We start from the raw sequence: 20,812 nt of genomic DNA, 5'->3' as shown, positions 1-20,812 counted from the left end.
ACTATACTATGACTTTTTGACTGATTTTGGAAGACATACTACACAACTACTTTTTTGACCGATTTTGGACGACAAACTATACTATGACTTTTTTGACTGATTTTGGACGACATACTATACTATGACTTTTTTGACTGATTTTGGACGACATACTATACTATGACATTTTGGAGTTATTTTGGACGACATACTAAACTATGACATTTTTCGTGATTTTGGACAATGATGTTTAATATTAGTGTGTATAGTACGTCATCCAAAATGACACCAAAACATCATAGTGTAGACTTATTGTGCCCCCAGTTGATGTCAGTGAGGTTCAACGGCCGAATAGCATATTTTTTTTCCAGATGAACCCAATTCAAGGTGAATAATGTTATAAAAGTCAGAAAGAAATTTTTTTGTCAGCAAGTTGTGTGGCTGTAAGTCGCCACAACACTGCTTGTCTTGTGTAGAGACCATAAACTGGTCTACATGTAATCACAGACAATGAAGATAATTTTCTGACTTTGCTTCAGACGTGCTCATGCATAATTAACAATTGAATCATAATTCCCTATAATCCACGATAGAGATAACGATATAACAACAGCTGACAGTGTTTCGTTTTTTTTGAATCTCCATTTCATAGGATTAGATTTTAACCATAACCCTCTTTAACCCAGTCCCAAGTGGCAAGGGAAATGAGGTAGGGGGTAAAATGAGAAATATTCTGATTGGGCCTCAGTCGTCAAAGTCTTCTGGACCTTCATTGTCATTCAAACAGACTCAGAATTGCTGATTCGCTTTAATTTTTGAGCTTCTTGTTTTTTTTTTCACTGTGCAGTTGTCAACTTGATATTGTAATGAAGATAGCAGAGGAAGGAAGATAGAGAGAGTGAGACAGATGGCCAGAGGAAGATGTCCGTCTCATGTGGCACAACACCGTTCAGTTATCTCACCACAAAGGCCTTGAGGGACGAGCTGCTGTCAGAACTACTTTTATTCCCTGTTGCCAAGTGCAAAGCCCTCGCTACATTGACAATAAAGGACAGTGGCACTGTCTGCATACCAAGCAAATTGGTCATCGAGATATTCAACTAAAAAAAACATTGATGGACTATAATGGACCATAAAACAAGCAGCGTTTTTTAATGATGATTTCCTCCATGATATAACCTGTCTTTGTTACTCAGTGGCCTCTGAAATAAAAGTCCACTTAACAATTGCTATTCAATGACCTGTTGAAGAAAATTGCATATTTTCCTTCATGACAAATGTGTTGATTTAAATGCCTGTTAGTTTATATTACTGGACAAGTTTTTAATATTGTTTTTTTCTGCCTCTGTTTCCCCTCATAATCAACATTAAAATCAGTAGTAGACGTTTACACATGTCACATTGCACCTTGTTGACTGTTACTTTAACTAGAGTATAACTCAAAACAGACGTCTTTTTTGGCTAAATCACAGCAGTGGATTTCCTCCGTGTTCTGCGACACCTGCAGAGGTTCACACCTCTAAAGACGAGCGAGTCCAGAGCAATAATATTTATCTTTCTCTTTGGTTTATGTGAATACATCTGTACCATATCATTGCCCTTGGTCCGACTCAACTGGTGTGTTTGTGCGTAGTCGTTCACAGCAACGACTGTCTGTTGGAAATCTTATACTCTGAGAAAATGTTTGCAGTACAGAAGACATTCACATGTTAATAAGCAGTTACTTACGAACTCATCAGTTTATCGTGATCGGACACATCAGGGTGACTTTTAAGTGTATCACGCAACCAGTGGGGATGGAAATCATTAATCATTACTGATAGAAGGAGATGCACCAAATTTGACTTTTTGCCGATATCTGCTGATATATGCCGATATATCGGGAGTGCTGGGGCCGATAACTGATACTGATACCGATATATGTATATATGTATATGTATATATATATATATGTATATATATATAACTTTTATCCTGCACCCAGCTGCAGAGATTATTTAGTTTCCTCTTTAGTGAAATTAGATTATTTTTCACATTGCAGAAATTTAGTGTGCACACACACATTCACATCACTATGGTGCTATTCTTGTTCTGGACTTCATGCAGGTACATTGAGTCCAGTCCAGGACAGCAGGGTTGCATTCAGCACCACACATTCACACTTTCTGTGGACTGGATTGCCATAGCAACAGTGCCAACCTTATATGAATAAGAAATATAATTCAGAGAGACCCGTTTGAAATCAGCAGAAATGTTTGTATTGTTTTGATTGATCCCATCTTTAATCCCATCACCGTCTTTTAAGTTTTACTCCCTTGGCTTTGCTGGAACTGCCAGTGTGGGCAGATGCTTTGCTCTGGCCTTGAACTAAACCCAGACACTCTCTCTTTCTTTCTTTCTTTCTCTTTCTTTCTCTCTTTCTCTCTGCACAGCCAACATGTTGGACACCATGTTACTAAAGAATGGACGGAAGCGGGGATCAGAGCGAAAGGCAGAGGAGAGCAGCAGCAGCAGCAGCAGCAGCAGCAGCAGCAGCAGCAGCAGCACAGCCACAGTTTCAGTTCAGAACATGCTTTTGTGCCACTGCAACCACCACTGCCCTGAAAACTCCTTCAACAACACTTGCATGTAAGCACCAGTAACCTTATTTAAATAACTCACTGCAACAGCTACAAATTATTCAAAGAGACAGAGCATCAGGTCTTTCAATTCAATATTTCTTTCAGTATTTGTGTCAGTGAAAGATACTGCTTGCATTGTCATTCTAAAATGAAAACAATCTATGTAAATGTACATATAATGTACTTCAATATATTGACTAAAACGACTGAGAAACCAACATATTATGTAAGTTTCTCAGTTTTAGTTACTGAGTCATTAAAGTTTGAAGAAGAGTTCAGAGTTAAGAAATGCAGGATATGTTATTTAACAGGTCTCAATATACACATTGATTATAGAATATAATAGAACAGGTTTAAAATCAAATCATGATGCTAAATAATTATATAAGATAACAATGTGTCTGTGTTTGTAGAACTAACGGTTACTGCTTCACCATGGTGGAGGAGGAGGACGGCGGCGTGGCCGTTCTCACTGCAGGATGTTTAGGATTGGCTGGTTCGGAGTTCCAGTGTCGAGTAAGTCTATGTTTCCTGGAGTGACTTCATCTTCCTATGACTTTTGTTTGAATCCTACTTGTCAGACCCACAACTATCTTTACACATTGTGGAATAAAGTTTGCTATTCTTGTGTCTGAAATACAATATGTTTACACTTACGCATGAATGTGTGTATTTGTGTGGTAGGACACGGGGAAGTCGCGCTCCAGGAGAGCTCTGGAGTGCTGCACCGATCAGGACTACTGCAACCGAGATTTGCATCCCACTCTTCCTCCGCTCATGACGTCAGGTATGACCCCGCGCACACTGATTCCCACACTGAAATCCTGCCCCGCTTTAAAGCGTGAGTGGCTTTTTAGAAACCGGCCGTGCTTGGCTGGGCGATGATGGGTAGTGACAGTTTAAACTGTTACAAACCACAGTGTGGTGCTGGAGTAAAGTGGCACATGCTACTTCAGGGGGTGGGGGGGGGGCGTTTGGGGTTGTGTGTGTGTGGAGAGGGGCAGGTGAAACGGAGCCTGCAGGCTTGGCTTGTTCTCTCACTCTCTAATGAAAAGGACAGCCTCTCCCCAGGGCCTGCTTGAGTTTCTTGCCTCTGCACGGATGTGAGATATCTGTCCATCTGTCCCTCAGGAACACACACACACACACACACACACACACACTCTCACATGCATTCCCACTCTCCCACTCCCAGTCTCTGTCACACAATCGCCATTACAGTTTTATACAGCCCCCGCATACTTTGTTACGACCTTCAGCGAAACTCTGATAAAAGGATTTGGGGGAAGACATGATAAGATAAAGACGTTTTTTCTCAAAACGATTTTCAGATTTCCGGACATGACGACGACTAAATATGACAAAGCTGTACTTGCTAAATGAATCACTGACAATCTGAGCATCTGACACTGCAGGATGCAGGATCAAGATCCAGTTTTTGAGGCTACCCATATCATACATATCATCACCATTATTATTGTGCTATACTGTAATTAAAAGTCGATATCATTGACTGTATTAACTTGTAACCTGATAGAGTTGTTGTGTATTTGCTGCTGGTCTCTCTCTCTCTCTTCTTCCTGTTAAGAAGGAGTTTTCCTCTCCACTGATACCTAGTGTGAACTGTTGGGGTTCTCTGCTCTCCTTGATGTTGTCTATGTACAGTGCCTTGAGATAATGTATGTTAATGATTTGGCGCTTTACAAATAAAATTGAATTGAATTGAATTGAATTGTAAGACATAAGCGATAAGCTGAACAAGTTCTGATGTACTGTCCATGCAGGGCCAGAGAATCAGTCAGTGATCTGTGATAAATACATGTAAACTTTTAGTAGGAGTCTTTTTGGTTCAAATCGGAGTTATTCGATATGTAAAAGGCCATGCTGACGCTTCATGGTGCGCACACACTCTGCTTCTCTACAGAAGTACGGCCTGTATCCATGTGCTGTCTGTGTGCCTGACGGACAGGAGCTCAACAGAAAGGTTAGAGCCCCAGAGCTGCGTCTGTAGCAACGGTGCGGTGACACCTGATACGTGGGATTCAGGAAGGGGATGTGATCGATCACACACTGGGGGCAGGACAGGGTTAGAGGCAGGGAGGGGGGGGGAGAGGAGCTTGTCCCTGCCAATGAAAATAAGACAGATGTTTGTGCTGATAACAGTGAACAAATGAGTGTCGACCTCCAGCTATTAAACCAGATCTGACTCTCCTCTCTCTGACTGACATTATTCACATTTATTTCTTTTTTCAGATTATGTGGACAGCAGCATCCAGTACATGGCTCTCTTCATCTCAATCACAGTCTGCACCATCATCCTTGGCCTCATCCTTGTCTTTTTCTACTTCAGGTGAGAAAGAATATAATATAAAGAATAAAATCAATAAATGCACACCCTCCAGACGTGCACTTCACATTACATCGCTTTTCTGCGGCAGGTATAAGCGGCAGGAGTCACAGCCGCGCTACAGCATCGATCTGGAGCAGGACGAGACCTACATCCCGCCTGGAGAGTCACTGAAGGACCTGATGGAGCACTCCCGGAGCACAGGGTCTGGCTCAGGCTCAGGTCTCCCTCTACTGGTAAGAAAAGAGCAGCGCACATGTTGCATGTTGTCTGTGGGCTTCATGGGCATTTAATGGTGATTACGACCTCGGCACAAATACAAAGGTTGTTATTTGCAAATGTATGCAAATTCAGTAGAATGCATTTGAATATGATACATGTACTGTCCTAAAAGTTGTGTATTTAAGGCCAATAAAGGATCTTTATTTTTGCAGCTTTTTTTTTGCTTTGTTATTAGTATTGTTATTGTGGCGATCCAGTAAAGTAGTAATGGAAAATAATGAATTACATTTACTCGTGTTACTGTAACTGAGTAGGTTTTTTTGTGTACTTGTACTTCTTAAAGTCATTTATAAAATTTGTAATTTACTTCGCTGCCTTTTTAAATCACATGAGTATAAAAACGTTAGCCTGAATTAAAAAAATAAATAAATTCACGGGAAACTTTGGCAGTGAATGCTGAGGACAGACAGGAGTGAGAGAGTTAAAGCATTTGTGACCTTTGACCCATTTCGACTGACACATTATGTGTTTACATATTTCATTTTGTCAGCACTTTACTTTGTAAAGTTTGCCTTTAATTAAAAACAATTAACTTGAGATTTGCATCCCCTGCACAAGAAAGAACCCCAACCATGTTATAAAAAAGTAACTCAGTATATTTTAAACAAGCTAGTTTTTTACTTTAACCTGAGTACATTTTTAGACCAGTACTTAAGTTTTTGTCATAATTTGTCAACAGGTGCAGCGAACCATTGCCAAGCAAATTCAGATGGTGAAGCAGATTGGAAAAGGGCGATACGGAGAGGTCTGGATGGGCAAATGGAGAGGAGAGAGAGTGGCAGTCAAAGTCTTCTTCACCACAGAGGAAGAGAGCTGGTTCAGAGAGACGGAAATTTATCAGACCTTCCTGATGAGACACGACAACATACTCGGTAAGGGAACGTCTGTTTGCCTGATTGCAATTTAATGATCCTATCTGTGTGTGTGTGCATTGCTCATTCCCATCCTCCCTCCTCTCCAACCCCAGGATTCATAGCAGCCGACATTAAAGGAACAGGCTCATGGACTCAGCTGTACCTGATCACAGACTACCACGAGAATGGATCCCTGTACGACTACCTCAAGTCCAACACCTTAGACGTCAACTCTCTGCTGAAACTGGCCTACTCCTCCATCTCAGGCCTCTGTCACCTGCACACCGAGATCTACGGCACACAGGGCAAACCGGCCATAGCGCACAGAGACCTGAAGAGTAAAAACATCCTGGTTAAAAAGAACGGCTCCTGCTGTATAGCAGATCTGGGCCTGGCTGTCAAGTTTAACAGGTACACGATGATTTTGAGTATGTCTGTGTTTTTCTCATTCTCACTGTATCAGTAATAACTGGACAGGAAACCTATCGAGGTTCAATGTCTAGGTTTCACCAGCAACATTCAGAACTGGAGAAGCCTCTTCTCACCCAGTTGTCTACTGATTCTCTGACTTTCAAAGACTTTGAACATCATTTTAATAGAGTTAAGGTGTGTCTCAGACATAAAGTGGTTAACTCTGTGCCTGTTCTTCTTCTCTCAGTGACACAAACGAGGTGGACATCCCTCCAAACCTGCGCGTCGGGACTAAGCGCTACATGCCGCCTGAAGTGCTGGACGAGACCCTGAACAGGACCTATTTCCAGTCTTTCATCATGGCCGACATGTACAGTTTTGGTCTCATTGTTTGGGAGATGGTGCGACGCTGCATCTCTGGAGGTCAGTCTTATTGTCTTTCAAACATCGTCTGGGTGTTTTTTTCTTAATGATCCCACTGATTCCCACGCATGTGCTCTTTCTTCCTGCAGGCATTGTGGAGGAGTATCAGCTGCCCTATCACGACCTCGTGCCCACTGATCCTTCCTATGAGGACATGAGGGAAGTTGTGTGCATTAAGAAGCAGAGACCTTCGTTTGCTAATCGCTGGAGCAGTGATGAGGTATTTTAAAGAAAAAAACACTTTTATTTCCCTATGCTATATGAAACATCATTTAGAGCAGCCCTGCTCATGAGTTAAAGGGATAATTCACCGATTTGCATTTAGCTTTGTATTACTAGAATAGGGGTAGTATTTTTGAAGATGGCGGACACTGTTTACCCCTACAACAGGACCTCGTAGACCCACTGTTTTAGACAAGTGGGTGTAAAAAGTGCGTAATTAGCGTTGCAGTTTCAAGCCTCGGACCAAGTGTCACTGGTGGGCATGTAACAAAGAAAACAAAGATATTTCTTGACTCAGGGGAAGAGGTGCACAATTTTTCAAAAAAAGTACCCCTATTCTAGTAATACAAATGCAAAGCGTAAATAAAAATAAAGTATTACTTTATTTTTGTTCTCTTTTTTATTAAGTTATGTTAATACTATAGACTATGTATATAAAAGTGGACGCAGCCTTCTGATTTGAAAAGCAGTTGCCCAGCAGGAGGTGACTCCCCTGGTTAAATCAATTTGAATGGAAGCCTATGTAAATGATGTTTTACAAAGGGGTTTTGTTTTCCAACCTTCATACTTTTTATATATACAGCCTGTGTATATGTATACGTCTACTATACAGCTTATAAACTGTTTAAAAAGGGTGGTAGATAAGAGCAGATTGTTGTGGTGTTGTTATATTCTCATGTGTGTGTCTGTGTGTACGCTTGTGTGTTCAGTGTCTACGACAGATGGGGAAACTGATGTCCGAGTGCTGGGCTCACAACCCGGCCTCGCGCCTCACAGCCCTGAGGGTGAAGAAGACCCTGGCGAAGATGTTGGAGTGCCAAGACATCAAAATGTGACAGGGGATCGAGAAAGACGCTCTCATCATTCAGAGACTGGTCACTGCCACTGGCAGGGCTCCGCTTACACTGGCTGATAGAAGACAGAAAAAAAAAAGGAGACTTGTCAATGTTGGGACAAAGGAAAGTGACAGGGAACAAGAGTGATGGACGTGTTTGGTCGATGGGGAGACAGAAAAATGAGAGGCAAAAGATTTATTGTGTCTGGAGAGATGTGACCTCCCGTGTCACCTGCGCCTCAGACAAAGTGTTCACGTTGTGCTTTCTGTGAAAGCTTAAGCGGTTGTTGGGTCCCGACTGTCCAGGTGGGCATGTGGACAGGGACCCGTGCAGGAGACTGCAGGTACTAGAATCCCTCTGACCTGTTCCACGCAGAGGGAGCTCCTGCTCTGCCCGACTAAAGCCATAACATACATATACTGTATATATACGTCAGTATCGCAGTATTTCATGTGCAGTCTTTTGTACCGTCACAGCTGCCTTCATGTTTGTTTTTTTAAGTTTTGACTCAGTCACTACTTGCTATAATGTCATAGCAGACTGTAGACTGTCTTTTAAGTGAAGACTATTTCATGCCCAGTGACCGCTCAGAATTATTATTATTATTATTATTATTGTTATTACAGATAATGACTTTTTTAATGTTGAAAGAAGATGTCTGGGTTAAAGTGTTTATATCACTGAGTTTGTGAACTTTCTCCTTCATATTCCTCTTTGGTGTCTTTAATTTCCACTCACGGTTCATTTGTAAATAGCTGAGCTGAAATCTATTGATAATTATTGACTTGCTGGATGTTAAAATTGTTTTTTTTTGACAATGTCTGTATGCAGAATTATGTCCCGTCCACTCTACCACTGCGGCATGTGCCTTATTTAATCTGTACATAATGTGATCATGAGAGTGTACGAGTGGATTTGGATTACATTCCCTAATTAAACAAACTGTGTCCTAAAGCCTCGTCGCTTCGTGCTCATCCTCGCAGTGAAAACAAAGTGCTCCGTGTGGTTTGTTTCCAATGTTGCATATAAATATAATTTATTATTAGTCTTTAAAAATTCTTTCTTACACTTTGTACAGTCACTTGACAGATGACAATGCAAGCATTCGCGAAGTACACTGTGAGTGCGGGAGACAGACAGGCTACATTCTCACTACACCACAACAGTAAGAATAATAATAATAATAATAATAATAATAATAATAATAATAATAATAATAATGATCATGAATCTGAACAATAACTAGGGTATGCAGAAGTTCGTCCACTGAGGATTGTTCCAAAAAAAAACACAGATGCAACGTTTGCATAGACGGCTTTACGCAAAAAACTGGGACAACTGCGATCAATTAAAACCACTTGAACAAAAGGATCACAAGTGCTGCTAAATCAAATGAAATGTCTGCATTTGCAAATGCATTTGAAAACTACGTAACTGACCTTTACGCACAGTCAGTGTGAAATCAGCGGCGTCCGTACGTGAACCACAGAAATCCACGTGATTCGCCCCAAACACTGTCATTCAGTTCAGAACAAGCAAAAGGAAAAGTCTCGCTCTTTTTTTTCTTTTTTTGAAATGACATTTGACATTAGGATGATCACTGTGTATATTAAATTTAATCTCATACACTGTATGTCAATTTTTGGTACAAAGCAGTTGTATTCAGTTGCATTGGTCCTATAAAAATATACATTATTTGATCGACTCCTCAACAGCGCCTGCCTCTCGTCTCCTGCCTGGTCTCGTTCGTGAATCTCGCACCACGTACAACCCGTCAGCGTCATGGATACTTGTCAGTTTCAGAACACAATGTTTGATTGCCTTCCGTTCAAAAGTACTGGTGGTTAGCCAAAAATGACCTGATTAGGAAAAGTTCAGAATATCAAAACAATATTTTTGAAGACGTGCAACAAAAGAAGCAAACGTACTTGAAAAGAAATCTACGTAACAAATAATAATAATAATAATAATAATAATAATAAACAATAATAATATTAGTGACAAAAGCAACACTAAAATGGTAAATGGTTACATCATCTTCTGTACATGTACTTGTGTGGCTGACAGGATGAGTCATAACTGCAAGAGTCCACCAGGGGGTGCTATGACACAATCAAACATAATGAAAGAAGAAAAAAAAAATGTGAGGACACTACACAGTATTCCCTAAGAGGCAGCACAAAAACAACAACAACAACAAAAAAGAATGATATGTATAAATAGACATATTAAATACTATGTTATCACAGAACACATACTCCATGGAGTTGCTATGGAGACCAGTTTTCCAGAGGGTGAGAGAAGCTTTTTTTTCCTCTGAACTAAGCCATGCTCCTTTGGATCCTTTGACCCCTGGAATTGTGTCGGCACTCAAAGACTGTTGGCTGACGGTCGATGGCATCATCCACGTACAGCAGCTCATCCAAATACCGGGGCCTCGCTATTCCAAGGAAACCAGAGCCAAAAATATCAAGTTGTTCTACCAGAGAGAGAGAGGATCAGCCAGAGAGAAATGACTGGCACAGATTCTTGTTTACCCTCCCAAGTTTATACACCCTTTGTTGCCAATGTTTAACTGGGTCATGGCTGAGTAGACCTAGCTGTTTTTATCTTCTTATTTCTTTGAGTGTACCACCACCACCACCACATGCACACACAGTGTCTGAAAGTGTGTGTTTGTGTGTTTGTGTGTGTGTGTGTGTGTGTGCGTGTGTGTGCGTGTGCACTTGTCAACTGTGATGCCAAATGACTCTGCTGCGTTGGGGCTTTTCCAGCTCTTGTTTTTTTGCCTTTTATGTCTTCTTCTTCCTCCCTGGAATTTCACATTCCCTGGTGGGCAGATGTCAGTGCTCAGTCATCGCGGGAACAAGGCTGTCGTGACGTCCCATCTCCTCAAGTACCTGAGCGAGGCGGCTGAGATTGCCATCGGGAAAATGCTGGGCTTCCCACAGATCCAGTATCACTCCTGTAGGACTGGATTTGGTGGCAAAGTAGTTAAGATACCTGAGTGAGGGACAGTGACAGAGCAGAGATAAAGAGAGTTCAGGTTCAGCTGGGTTACTCCACCATGTACAGTTAGTGTAAAAGTTAGTGTAAAAGTGTCAATCCTTCTTTTTCCCTCTGTGCCACTTAAATTGAACATCGACTCCCTTCACGATTTCATGTTTCCTGCAGCAAGAAGGTGTGGATTTTTGTACTTTTTACAGTAAGTTAAGTTGCTTTGTAACAAGCAAAAAAGGAAGCTGTAATTCTTGGAAGAGAAACTGGAAAGTGCTGGAAAGTGCAAATGAGCTTCTGTTTCTTTGTGTAATAAAAAAACAAAAAACAAGTTAACGGAAGGTTTGTTTTTCTCCCCTTTTTTGTTTTTAGCAAACACTTAAACAGAGTAGGCTGTTTAAGTGTTACAATAGGCTGTATAATATTGTATATTATTGTACACACACGGCCGTTCTGAATCAACAGACAGTATGCACAGTGAATAAGACTGGTTCAAGTCTTCCCCCACTCTTTCTCTGCCTTCATGCACGCCACACTCTGTCAGTGGTCTCTTCAATCTGCAGCTGCTGCCTGTGATAAGGACGCCCTGCTGGGCTGGGACCTTATAAGTGAACAAACCACTACCATCACACACACACACACACACACACACACAGAGTGGTGTTTTGAAGTCATTTTTCTTCCTCTCCGTCTTCTCTGTCTTCTCGCTCAGTCCAGTTGAGTTAATCTCAATTCAAACGGCTGCTCATCCTAAAGAACACTTACAATCAAATGAATGTAGATGAGCGAACGGCTTTTATTTCCAACATGATCTTGTTGCCTTCTTATGATGAAAAACACTGGCAGTCAAAATCGCACATAAACGTCCTGAAGAGGAGAGCAATTTAGTTTATTTTTTTTTGCACTATTGTGGGTGGGTGTTTATAGATCACATATTCGGGCTTTAAAAATTGGGTTTTTATTCGTCTTATGTGTTGTTGAGTCGCATTTTTAGTCGCAATATAAAATAGCCTTTTCTTTTTGTACATAAAAGCGAGTTTAAATGCATTTAAACATGTTGAGTACATCCTGCTCAGCTGTGTTTATATAGTTTTTATAAATAGAATTTTATTTTGCATCAGATTGCCTAGGTTTTGCTGAAAACGAGGATATAAAACAGTCTATATTGCACATTCTTATGGCTTCTGTCGTCACTCCTTCACTCTCCTCTCTCGTTGCCCTGCGCTGATCTTCTACAAACCTGTCAACGTTAAGTTTGTGGGCCAACATTCTCCAGTCATTGCCCCTGTTCTGCGGCGCATCCAGGCTGCCACACAACTTCTGCCGGATGGAGACAGGGATGCGGAAGGCATTGGGCCCAACTAGTGTGGTGATGTTACTGGCAGGGTCCAGCAGGGACGTGTCAATACTCTGGGAATCCTGCATGAAAAACAGAGAGAAAATGAGAGGTTGAAGGAGATGCACAGTGTTTTGTTTTTGTTCCTCGCATGTTGCAGGCAGCATTGACATTTTAACTAAACAGAAAACCAAAATATGATGTGGCTCAAATGGATTTGTTGCAAGGAAAATATTCCGCCTCTCGTTCCTATAAAAGATGGAAACCATTCATTTCACTTATTGATGCAAGCTAAGTGTTGCATTGAGGATAAGTACTGGAGCGGTGGCTACAGCAACACGAGCAAGACCCGGAGACAAATGAACTGAGGCCAGGCAGGGACACAGTGCCGCACTGCTTGTCCTGTAATTCATCTCATTACCGAGCACAAAGCCCGAGTGCTCCACCATCCCTCACACTCTTTTCTCCCGGCCAGCCAGATGGCCTTAGTGAATAAAGAAGAGCACGACTGGCAGGTAATTATTCCTCCTCTGCTTCTCCCTGCTTTGCATCGGTTTGTCATAGGCAGAGCTACGTGAAGGCCGCAGGGTCAAGACTTCCTATCTGCCACCCCATCAGTCTCTGCAGCCGTAGCAAACATGCAGGACGGGTTCACGGGAGTGTGGGTGAATTCACTCAAGTGTCTCTCACAACAGAGGACGAGCACACAGTGGGTTCAAAAGTCACAATGGCTTTTTTATTTTTTTTTATTAGATAGGATAAGATAATCCTTCATTAGTTCCACAAGGGGGGGAATTTGCAAACCTCCGCATTATTAATTAGAACTAATACAAAATATTCAAGAGATTTACAACCTGAACACATGACTGCACGGTTCAATGGAACAATAATAATAATAATAAATGTACAGTGTGTGTCTTTAAAGATGTTTGTGAGGAGGAGAAATGTTCCTTTGAGCAGATGCAAACTCAGCGTCAGATCTTACCTCTGACAGTGTGGTGTCCAGCTGAAAAATCTGTCCTTCTCCCTCCACTTGGCGCACACATATCTTACAGGCCAGGTCCACCGTGCTGACAGAAAACCGCTCCAGGGTGAAGCAGCAGTGGACGTTCCTCTGTGCACCGCTCCACACCTGCTGAAAGGAAAGTTCCTACAGTCGTGTGAAGAAAGGAGAGGGAGAGGGAGTTACTCGTCTGTTAGAGACGGTGACACCTGTTTTTGTTTTTCTAATACATGTGTGAAGCACCGTGTATAAAAGCTTGATTTTATTTTCATTTTGTATATACTTTCTTTTATTTCCTTTATTGAAAATAACATGTTTTTAAATCCTATCAAGTTTGCCTGTTCATTCAAGTCTGACTACCAATGTATTTCAAATAATAAATGAGTATAACATGCACCAAATGCTGTCATGTTAATGTAACCAAAATAATGTTGTATGAAGGTTGTGACAAGGTAACTTTAGGGGAACGTTCTGGGAACCAAAGAGAACGTTCTCTAAAGGTTGTATGAGGGTTGTAGAAAAGTAACATTCTAGGAACCAAAGAGAACGTTCTCTAAAGGTTGTATGACGGTTGTAGAAAAGTAACATTCTAGGAACCAAAGAGAACGTTCTCTAAAGGTTGTATGAGGGTTGTAGAAAAGTAACATTTTGTGAATCAAAAACTAACGTTAGGGGAAAGTTGGGAAAACTTTCCATATCAAACACTGGGGAACCTAGGGTTGAACCTTCAGGGAACCTTCCCACAAGCAAAAAGGTAATGTTCCCAGAACATTCTGGGAACCAAAAGGGAACATTCTCTAAAGGTTGTGAGAAAGTAACATTTTGGGAACAAATGTGCAACCAAAAACTAACATTAGGAAAACTTTCCATATCAACCAAAGGAGAACCTAGGGGTAACCTTCAGGCAACATTCTCACAAGCAATAGGTAACATTCCCAGGACATTGTTAGCTGGGTATGACCAGTTTACCTGGTACTTGGCCAATAGCTTGCTCTTCCACAATGTGTGGGGGACATCGTGGATGGAAAGTCTCAGGTTGTGAGTACTGTCTTTAAAGTTGAGTGTCTTTGGTTCATCCAGCAACTTTCCACCCATCTGCTTCTCCATTTGCAGCACTTCCTGAACACACAAACACACACACACCCTTTGTTAGAATATCAATTGTACACATTTTACTTTCCCACTTTTGTATGACTACACACTGTAATGTAATTTATTCATTTCTTTCTTTATTTTTGCAAATGCTCACAAAAATTAACATTTCCATGGCACATTCAACACTTTTCCCTCAGGGCTTCATGAGTCGGAATCTGGAGCTGCTATCTGAAGCCGGCTCCACTGCCCTTGCAGTAGGATCACTATCACTTCTCATTACCCGTTCCCAAACGTAATAACCGTGTTTAATATCCCTGCTTAGTATAATAATCTGCCCTTATCTTTGCACCATGTAGGTAGACGGAGGTATTAAACAGAATTGAGCTGAGGAGACAACAGTGGAGTACAGGGATACATTTGGCTTGTTCAGTTCAGTGTTAACATAGCAGCTAAATCTTTGCAGCAGGAGCACCTATTCAAATACAGGCCCCTCTTCCATTATTGTGACACATCACAACAAAAGACTTGTCATTCGACTCCCACACCTCATCTGCCGGCTCTGTCCACACACCCACTTGAACAAATCTGTCACAACGACAAACTCATAAACACCACTGATGCTAACAAACCGAGGCTAATTCTGCAGAAGGACAAATGCAAATGCTGGTTTACCTTGAGTGCGTCCTGCGTGTCGTCCAGGCAGTAGACCCTGATGTGATATTCCATGGCGGGGCAGGTGACGGGGCCGAAGATGGCGAGTTTGAGGCGCTTGGTGGTGGCAGCGCTGAGAGTCTGGCCCACGAGGCAGTAGGTGCCCAGCGTCTCGGTCAGGATGTGGCAGGACTCGTCGTCCATTTGGATGTAGCACGGCGTCGTGAAGTTCTCTTCGCCAACCACGACGACATCCTGCGGCATGAACAGGGAGAAAAGAAAGACAAGTGTGGGTGGTAAAAAAAAAAAAAGAAGCTGAAACGACCTATATTCTGCCACATCTCATTTAATGCTTAGATTTACAATTCAGTCAGATATTCAGTCACACAGTGTTGCAATGTAGTACAACGACTTTGTTGCTGTACAAATTTCACGTATCTGTACTTTACTTTGTTCGTTATATTTCTAGCAACTTTTACCTGTAACTATCTTTGTTACTCGTTACTACCAAAAAAAATCAGAAGAAGAAGAGTTGGAGATTTTTGCTTTGTTGACAAACCTGATCGAGCGACTTAGTTTAAGTAAAGTATGTAAAATAACAACAACTTAAAAAGTCACATAAGGCATAACCTTTAAATTAATTTAAAAACCTGGTACTTTGAGGTTGTGGCTCATTTGAACTGAAAGTGAAATGAATTATAATCTCACTTAAATGGGGGGAGTACAATTAGGGGTCGCGGCCTTTCTGCTCAAGCCGTGTCTTTTAGAAATTACACTCGTGTGTGTAACTTATGTCGGACACTCTGCCATTGTGTATGTGAGGTAATGGAAGAGCGAGTAACAAGACTATGTTGCAGCTGACCCCCGTAAAAGCACTAATGCCACGCCATATTTCTCCTTAATTAAGACTGTCTGGTCAGAGAGGGCTTGTGTAGCCCCCTCTCTCTTGAACGGCATCTTTGTCTTTCTCTCTCTCGCTCTAATCCAAACACTCCTGTGTGTGTGCTGCACATTGGCATTAATTTAGCCTATTATGAGAGACAGAAGAGGAATTACAGTATTTTATTGTGAGCGAGGCCGTTTAACAGCAGTATTATGGCTGATCATTAGACTCTTTTAACTGCTCGTGGGGAATCGTACTGGGGCTCTTTATTGGGGGGATAATTAGAAAACACAGTGGGAAAAGTAGGCTTTCGCATCACGGGGACAAAACAAACACAGACTTAAACTCTGTATGATTTATTCACAAGTTTCTGACTGCAGTCATCAGCTGGGATTTTTTTTTATTTTTATTTTTTTATCCACCACGCAGGAGGATAAATCTTTGTAGTTACTCATGCGGAAAGCCCCACATGTTCCTCATTATATGACCTCCTGTCTTCATCATGGTTCCTGAACGATACTGTGTGTATGGTGCATTTGTGTGTGTGTGTGTGTGTGTGTGTGTGTGTGGTGGAGGAAGGGAGGATGTGTCTATAATGTCCATGAATTACTTCAGAGCAGCTCATCTCGTCTGTTTCCACCACAGTGATGAATATATTGTGACAGGCCGTGTCATCTGCGGCGACGCTTTCGCCCGTGTAGCGTCACGGCCGGCTTCACTGAGACGTGGAGCTCGTATAAAGGCAGGCGCCATCGCCTTGGATATTACCATCTGCATCTCTTGACAGATCAGAGATGTAATCAATAGTTATTCCTTCCTGAAAATGATTTGATTTACACCGAGCTTTATTGGCTCACCCCAGGTAATTCATCAACGTCACAAATGTATGTGTGGCCCGCTCTCTTTACTGCACCACAACGGCTGTGGAGACTGTGCAAAGACGACAAAGGCTGTTAGTGAGGACATTTTAATGTGAGGAGCCTATATTCGTGTGTAGAGTTCAACCAGTGCATTTTGCCAGATATCGTTGGTAAATAATGCCCTTGTTAATTTGTTGGCCATAATCCGACAGTACATACACCAAATTCCTAAATTTGGGTTTTCTCCAGGTTCTCCGGTTTCCCCCCACTGTCCAAAAACATGCAGATTTGGGGATTAGGCAAATTGGGCACTCTAAATTGACCATAGGTGGGGGAGTGAATTGTTTGTCTCCGTGTGTCCCTGTGATGGACTTTTGATGATCCTCCCCCCGGCGATCCTCATGTGGAGGATAAAGCGGCGGTAGAAGGTGAATGGATTTTAAATTTGTGTTTGTTTTTCCATACCTTCACATACTGCTTTTACTGGTACTACATTCATACTAATCATTATTTAACTATATGGTGTCAACAAACCACTGCATGCAACAAACTTTGTGACTATGTTGTCTGCACCTGCGATTGTTTAAGATGGAGACGATCACTGGACCATTTCTGACAACTGTCAAGGCAGTTTTTGTCATGAGGGTGGGGGCAGGGCATGGTCATTTCTGTGTGTATGTGTGTGTGTGTGCACACGTGTGAGGACAGAGCCAAGAGGAGACGATAAGGAGGGAGGGGCAGAAAACATCCACACTGCTGCTGCCCTCAGCAAGCCAACTGATCATCATCAGGCCTGATAATGATGAAGCCTACGGCTTCCAAAAACACACACACACACACACAGGCAAAAACAACCAAAAATAAGCATTTGTGAAAGGTACAAAAACAATCTGGGAGGAAAAACAACAGTCCCAGTCTCGTCCCTGCTATCACAGAGTTACTATTTTAGCTCCTGTTGCAGCAGGCGTTTCCTCTGCTAGTGCTGAACTGTACAAACAAAGCCGAGGAAGGTGAACCCGTCACTTTCTCCATTCTATTTAATTTCATCATTTTGTTTTCCACAACACATTTTGTTCCCCCCCACCACCCCTCGCTGCAAGACGAGTAAAAATCAAACGCAAGATGGAATATTAACTATATGCATCACAGTCAATCTGTGAATCTTACTTGAGGTGACAAACAAAATCCTAACACGCTGCTGCGTGACTGCCAAAAAGCATTGTTTCCATTTCGACCGCGGTGACACACATTAGAGGCTTCTGCACACAGTTTTTTCGTCATGCACCCCCCACATCTCACCTCCCACTGGTTGTGCGGTGACTGGTTCTTGAGCTGGATCAGCCAGTCCTGTTGGCCGTCAAACACCGCGCAGTGGTGCATGGTGATGATGACGGGCCGAGTCAACAGGGCCCCGGGTGGCCCGCAGCTCACCACAGGGCTCAGGACTGTTTGGCCATCATCCACCACGGGCCTGCAGGTGCACAGAGAATAACACGCTCACACAGATGCTGTTTAGTGATGATGTGACAGTAACTTCTGTGTGTGTGTGTGTGCGTGTGTGTGGAGCTGACAGGGGTGAACACAGCGCTGGGGGGTGGTTGATGTGGCAGGCGGTGCTGCATACCTCATGATGTCCTTCCTCTGAACCGTCACATACATCTCATACACTCTGCCCTGAGGAATGGCTCCAGCTGGAATTAGCAGACTCACCCCTGGAGAGCGGGAAAAAACAGAAAGACACACAAAAAAAACAGAAAAAACAGGCGAATGTAAGAGTTATGAAATGTCAAGTAAGCATGGGTCAGTAAAAACCTCAGAACTCTGCCGCAGGGCGTACACTGGTGCATTCTGTTGTTTAAGCTGATGTTATAATTGTGAAAAAAATGATTTGTATGCTGCATCTGGAGGACGAAGCTCCTGATTGGACCTGACTGAGGGAGTGTCTGTGTGTATTCACTGGCAGTGCACGGGCGGACGGGGGGGGGGCAAGGAGCATTAATCTTGTCAAACTGCTCAATGACCATGTTTTTTGAGCAGTAAAATTCACTTTTGGACATTTTCAGGGGAGCTTCTCTTTGTTTTCAGCCAAACTCCACCTGTTTAAAGCTTTCTTGTGTTTCTTACATTGTTGTTTTTTTGTGTTATTTTATTTTTTATTTCACCGATGCCTCTGAGTATTATAGGGCCACATGTAAAAAAAAGAATTTGAAAGAAAATAATAAAACAGCATGAATTCTGAAAATAAGGTATTTTTTTCTCAGAAACCTGAGAAAAAAGTCATATGATGTTATTGTATGTTATATGCTGTTATAAGATGTTATAGTATGTTATATGCTGTTAAATTCAAGATTAGAGTGAGCATTCTGAGCAAAAGGTGCGAATCCTGACTTAACTCTCACATTTCAGACTTTAATCACAGAATTCTGACTTACATGTGGCCCTAATACTCTTCTGTACATAAAAACTTCCTGATTGGAGTGCAGGAATGTTGTCAACAGGGCTAACTTCTTCATCAGCGCCATGCAAACTAATTTGACAGTGCCTTGAAACCAACTGATTGAATTTATTTAAAAACATTTAAAATATAAACAATTTTAAAGTATGTGCTCATGTACAACCTGTTTACATTGTAAATTCCTGCTACAGATCCACTAGGATATTCAAAACAAATGGAATATATGCAAATTCACATGCAATGCAACACCAGTAAAAAAAAATGCTGTGAAAAGTAAAAACAACAATAAGCTCACACCTCTCAGTTCTGCATGTAAAAACTATCATGGTATTTTACCGCCTTTCCCCATGGCGCCAAGAAACAATGTGACATTTTCTTTCTAAAATCAATAGTTTTGCTTCTCCTCACAGAAATCTCAGAAGATGCAGCCAGCATGATTTACATCATTTTCTCAGATTGATTTTATATGTCCTGCCTGATATGTTTTTTTTTTGGGACCATATACACACACACACACACACACACAGTTTCTCTGTCTGGAGGGCATTTCTCTGATAGTTCATTGATTTCCCCTGTCCTTGTACTTAAGTTTTCAAAAGGTGACAGACAGTTTCTCTTGCTTTGCAAAGCGACATCACAACTCTGCCACGGGGACGTCTCGGGAACACAGTGCCACTCTCCCCTGCAGCAACGCTTCAAAGAAGCCAGAAATGCTCTTTAAGACGCAAAATACCAAAAACAGCCACACACCGACAGCGCCACAAGCTATTTCATTACCCAGACACACGAGCAGATCGAATATCAAATGTGCTAGTTCCTCTCCCTGTCCCTATGTAACGTGATGAGGTGGCTGAGCACAACCAGCAGCTGAGAACATTTTTACAGGAATTAGAATGAAGACGGAGGAGAAAAGGGAAAAAAAAAATTGAAGAAACTTAAGAAGTCGACGTATCCTTTAATGTCGCTGCTACTTTGTCTGAGCCTGTCAACGTGCATCTCCGGCGCGTTGCGAGCAGCCTGCGTGGTTTTGAAGTGGGGACAGCGCGGCTAATGGAAGCTGACTGAAACAGTACACCTCCTCTTTGGCACTCGTGCTCCACACACCTTAGGTTTCCATCAACACATACTGTGAGTCATGCAGCGTGTGGTCAATGTGCTCGTAGGTTACATCTGGTTTAGCGTGCTATTTCAAAGTCATGTCTCTGTGTGTAGAGGTGATGCTGGCAGGCAGCTCCAATCTCATACATGTAGACCTACGTTTAGAACATTGGATCTTTATGATTTGCTCTGTTTTATGTCCCTTACCTCTGTTATTTGCTGACAAAGGTGCTCTAAAAACAGACTTTACTGCCTGACTTACTGCTTTGACACTTCTGTAAATGACAACTTGCAACGAGCTTTAATCACTTTCTCGTCTGAAGGATTTTCATTTCCAAAATGTGGCGCTAACCAATTCCAATCGTGTATCTACTGGTCCCAAAAAAGACAATAACTCAATCCTGTTTTGGTGTACTTTCTACGGTAACCAGATTAATATAGAATACATTTTTAAATGAA

General features: G+C 42.0%; 2 protein-coding genes across 7 annotated transcripts in view; one reads left to right on the top strand and one right to left on the bottom strand.

The window, feature by feature from the left end:
• bmpr1bb (bone morphogenetic protein receptor, type IBb) overlaps positions 1–8,929 on the top strand; it is a 46,602-nt gene extending 37,673 nt beyond the window's left edge. For all 3 annotated transcript variants that reach the window (XM_044012121.1, XM_044012122.1, XM_044012120.1), the window contains 10 exons: positions 2,412–2,607; positions 3,014–3,116; positions 3,285–3,387; positions 4,854–4,950; positions 5,039–5,183; positions 5,909–6,101; positions 6,197–6,494; positions 6,742–6,917; positions 7,007–7,137; positions 7,850–8,929. In XM_044012121.1, coding sequence (XP_043868056.1) covers positions 2,412–2,607; positions 3,014–3,116; positions 3,285–3,387; positions 4,854–4,950; positions 5,039–5,183; positions 5,909–6,101; positions 6,197–6,494; positions 6,742–6,917; positions 7,007–7,137; positions 7,850–7,975 — 1,568 coding nt within the window. In that variant the 3' untranslated portion in view covers positions 7,976–8,929. The remainder of the gene's footprint in view (positions 1–2,411; positions 2,608–3,013; positions 3,117–3,284; positions 3,388–4,853; positions 4,951–5,038; positions 5,184–5,908; positions 6,102–6,196; positions 6,495–6,741; positions 6,918–7,006; positions 7,138–7,849) is intronic.
• A 1,719-nt stretch (positions 8,930–10,648) lies between these two features.
• Positions 10,649–20,812, bottom strand: part of unc5cb (unc-5 netrin receptor Cb) — a 134,775-nt gene continuing 124,611 nt past the window's right edge. For all 4 annotated transcript variants that reach the window (XM_044012117.1, XM_044012116.1, XM_044012118.1 and 1 more), the window contains 7 exons: positions 18,425–18,512; positions 18,100–18,271; positions 15,079–15,312; positions 14,281–14,430; positions 13,294–13,458; positions 12,213–12,391; positions 10,649–10,978 (listed from right to left, as the gene is read on the bottom strand). In XM_044012117.1, coding sequence (XP_043868052.1) covers positions 10,819–10,978; positions 12,213–12,391; positions 13,294–13,458; positions 14,281–14,430; positions 15,079–15,312; positions 18,100–18,271; positions 18,425–18,512 — 1,148 coding nt within the window. In that variant the 3' untranslated portion in view covers positions 10,649–10,818. The remainder of the gene's footprint in view (positions 10,979–12,212; positions 12,392–13,293; positions 13,459–14,280; positions 14,431–15,078; positions 15,313–18,099; positions 18,272–18,424; positions 18,513–20,812) is intronic.

Source organism: Solea senegalensis, linkage group LG21 (genome assembly GCF_019176455.1).
Source record: "Solea senegalensis isolate Sse05_10M linkage group LG21, IFAPA_SoseM_1, whole genome shotgun sequence".
Lineage (NCBI taxonomy): Eukaryota > Metazoa > Chordata > Actinopteri > Pleuronectiformes > Soleidae > Solea > Solea senegalensis.
Note: the sequence above shows the minus strand (reverse complement) of the source record. Positions and strands in the feature narration are given on the sequence as shown.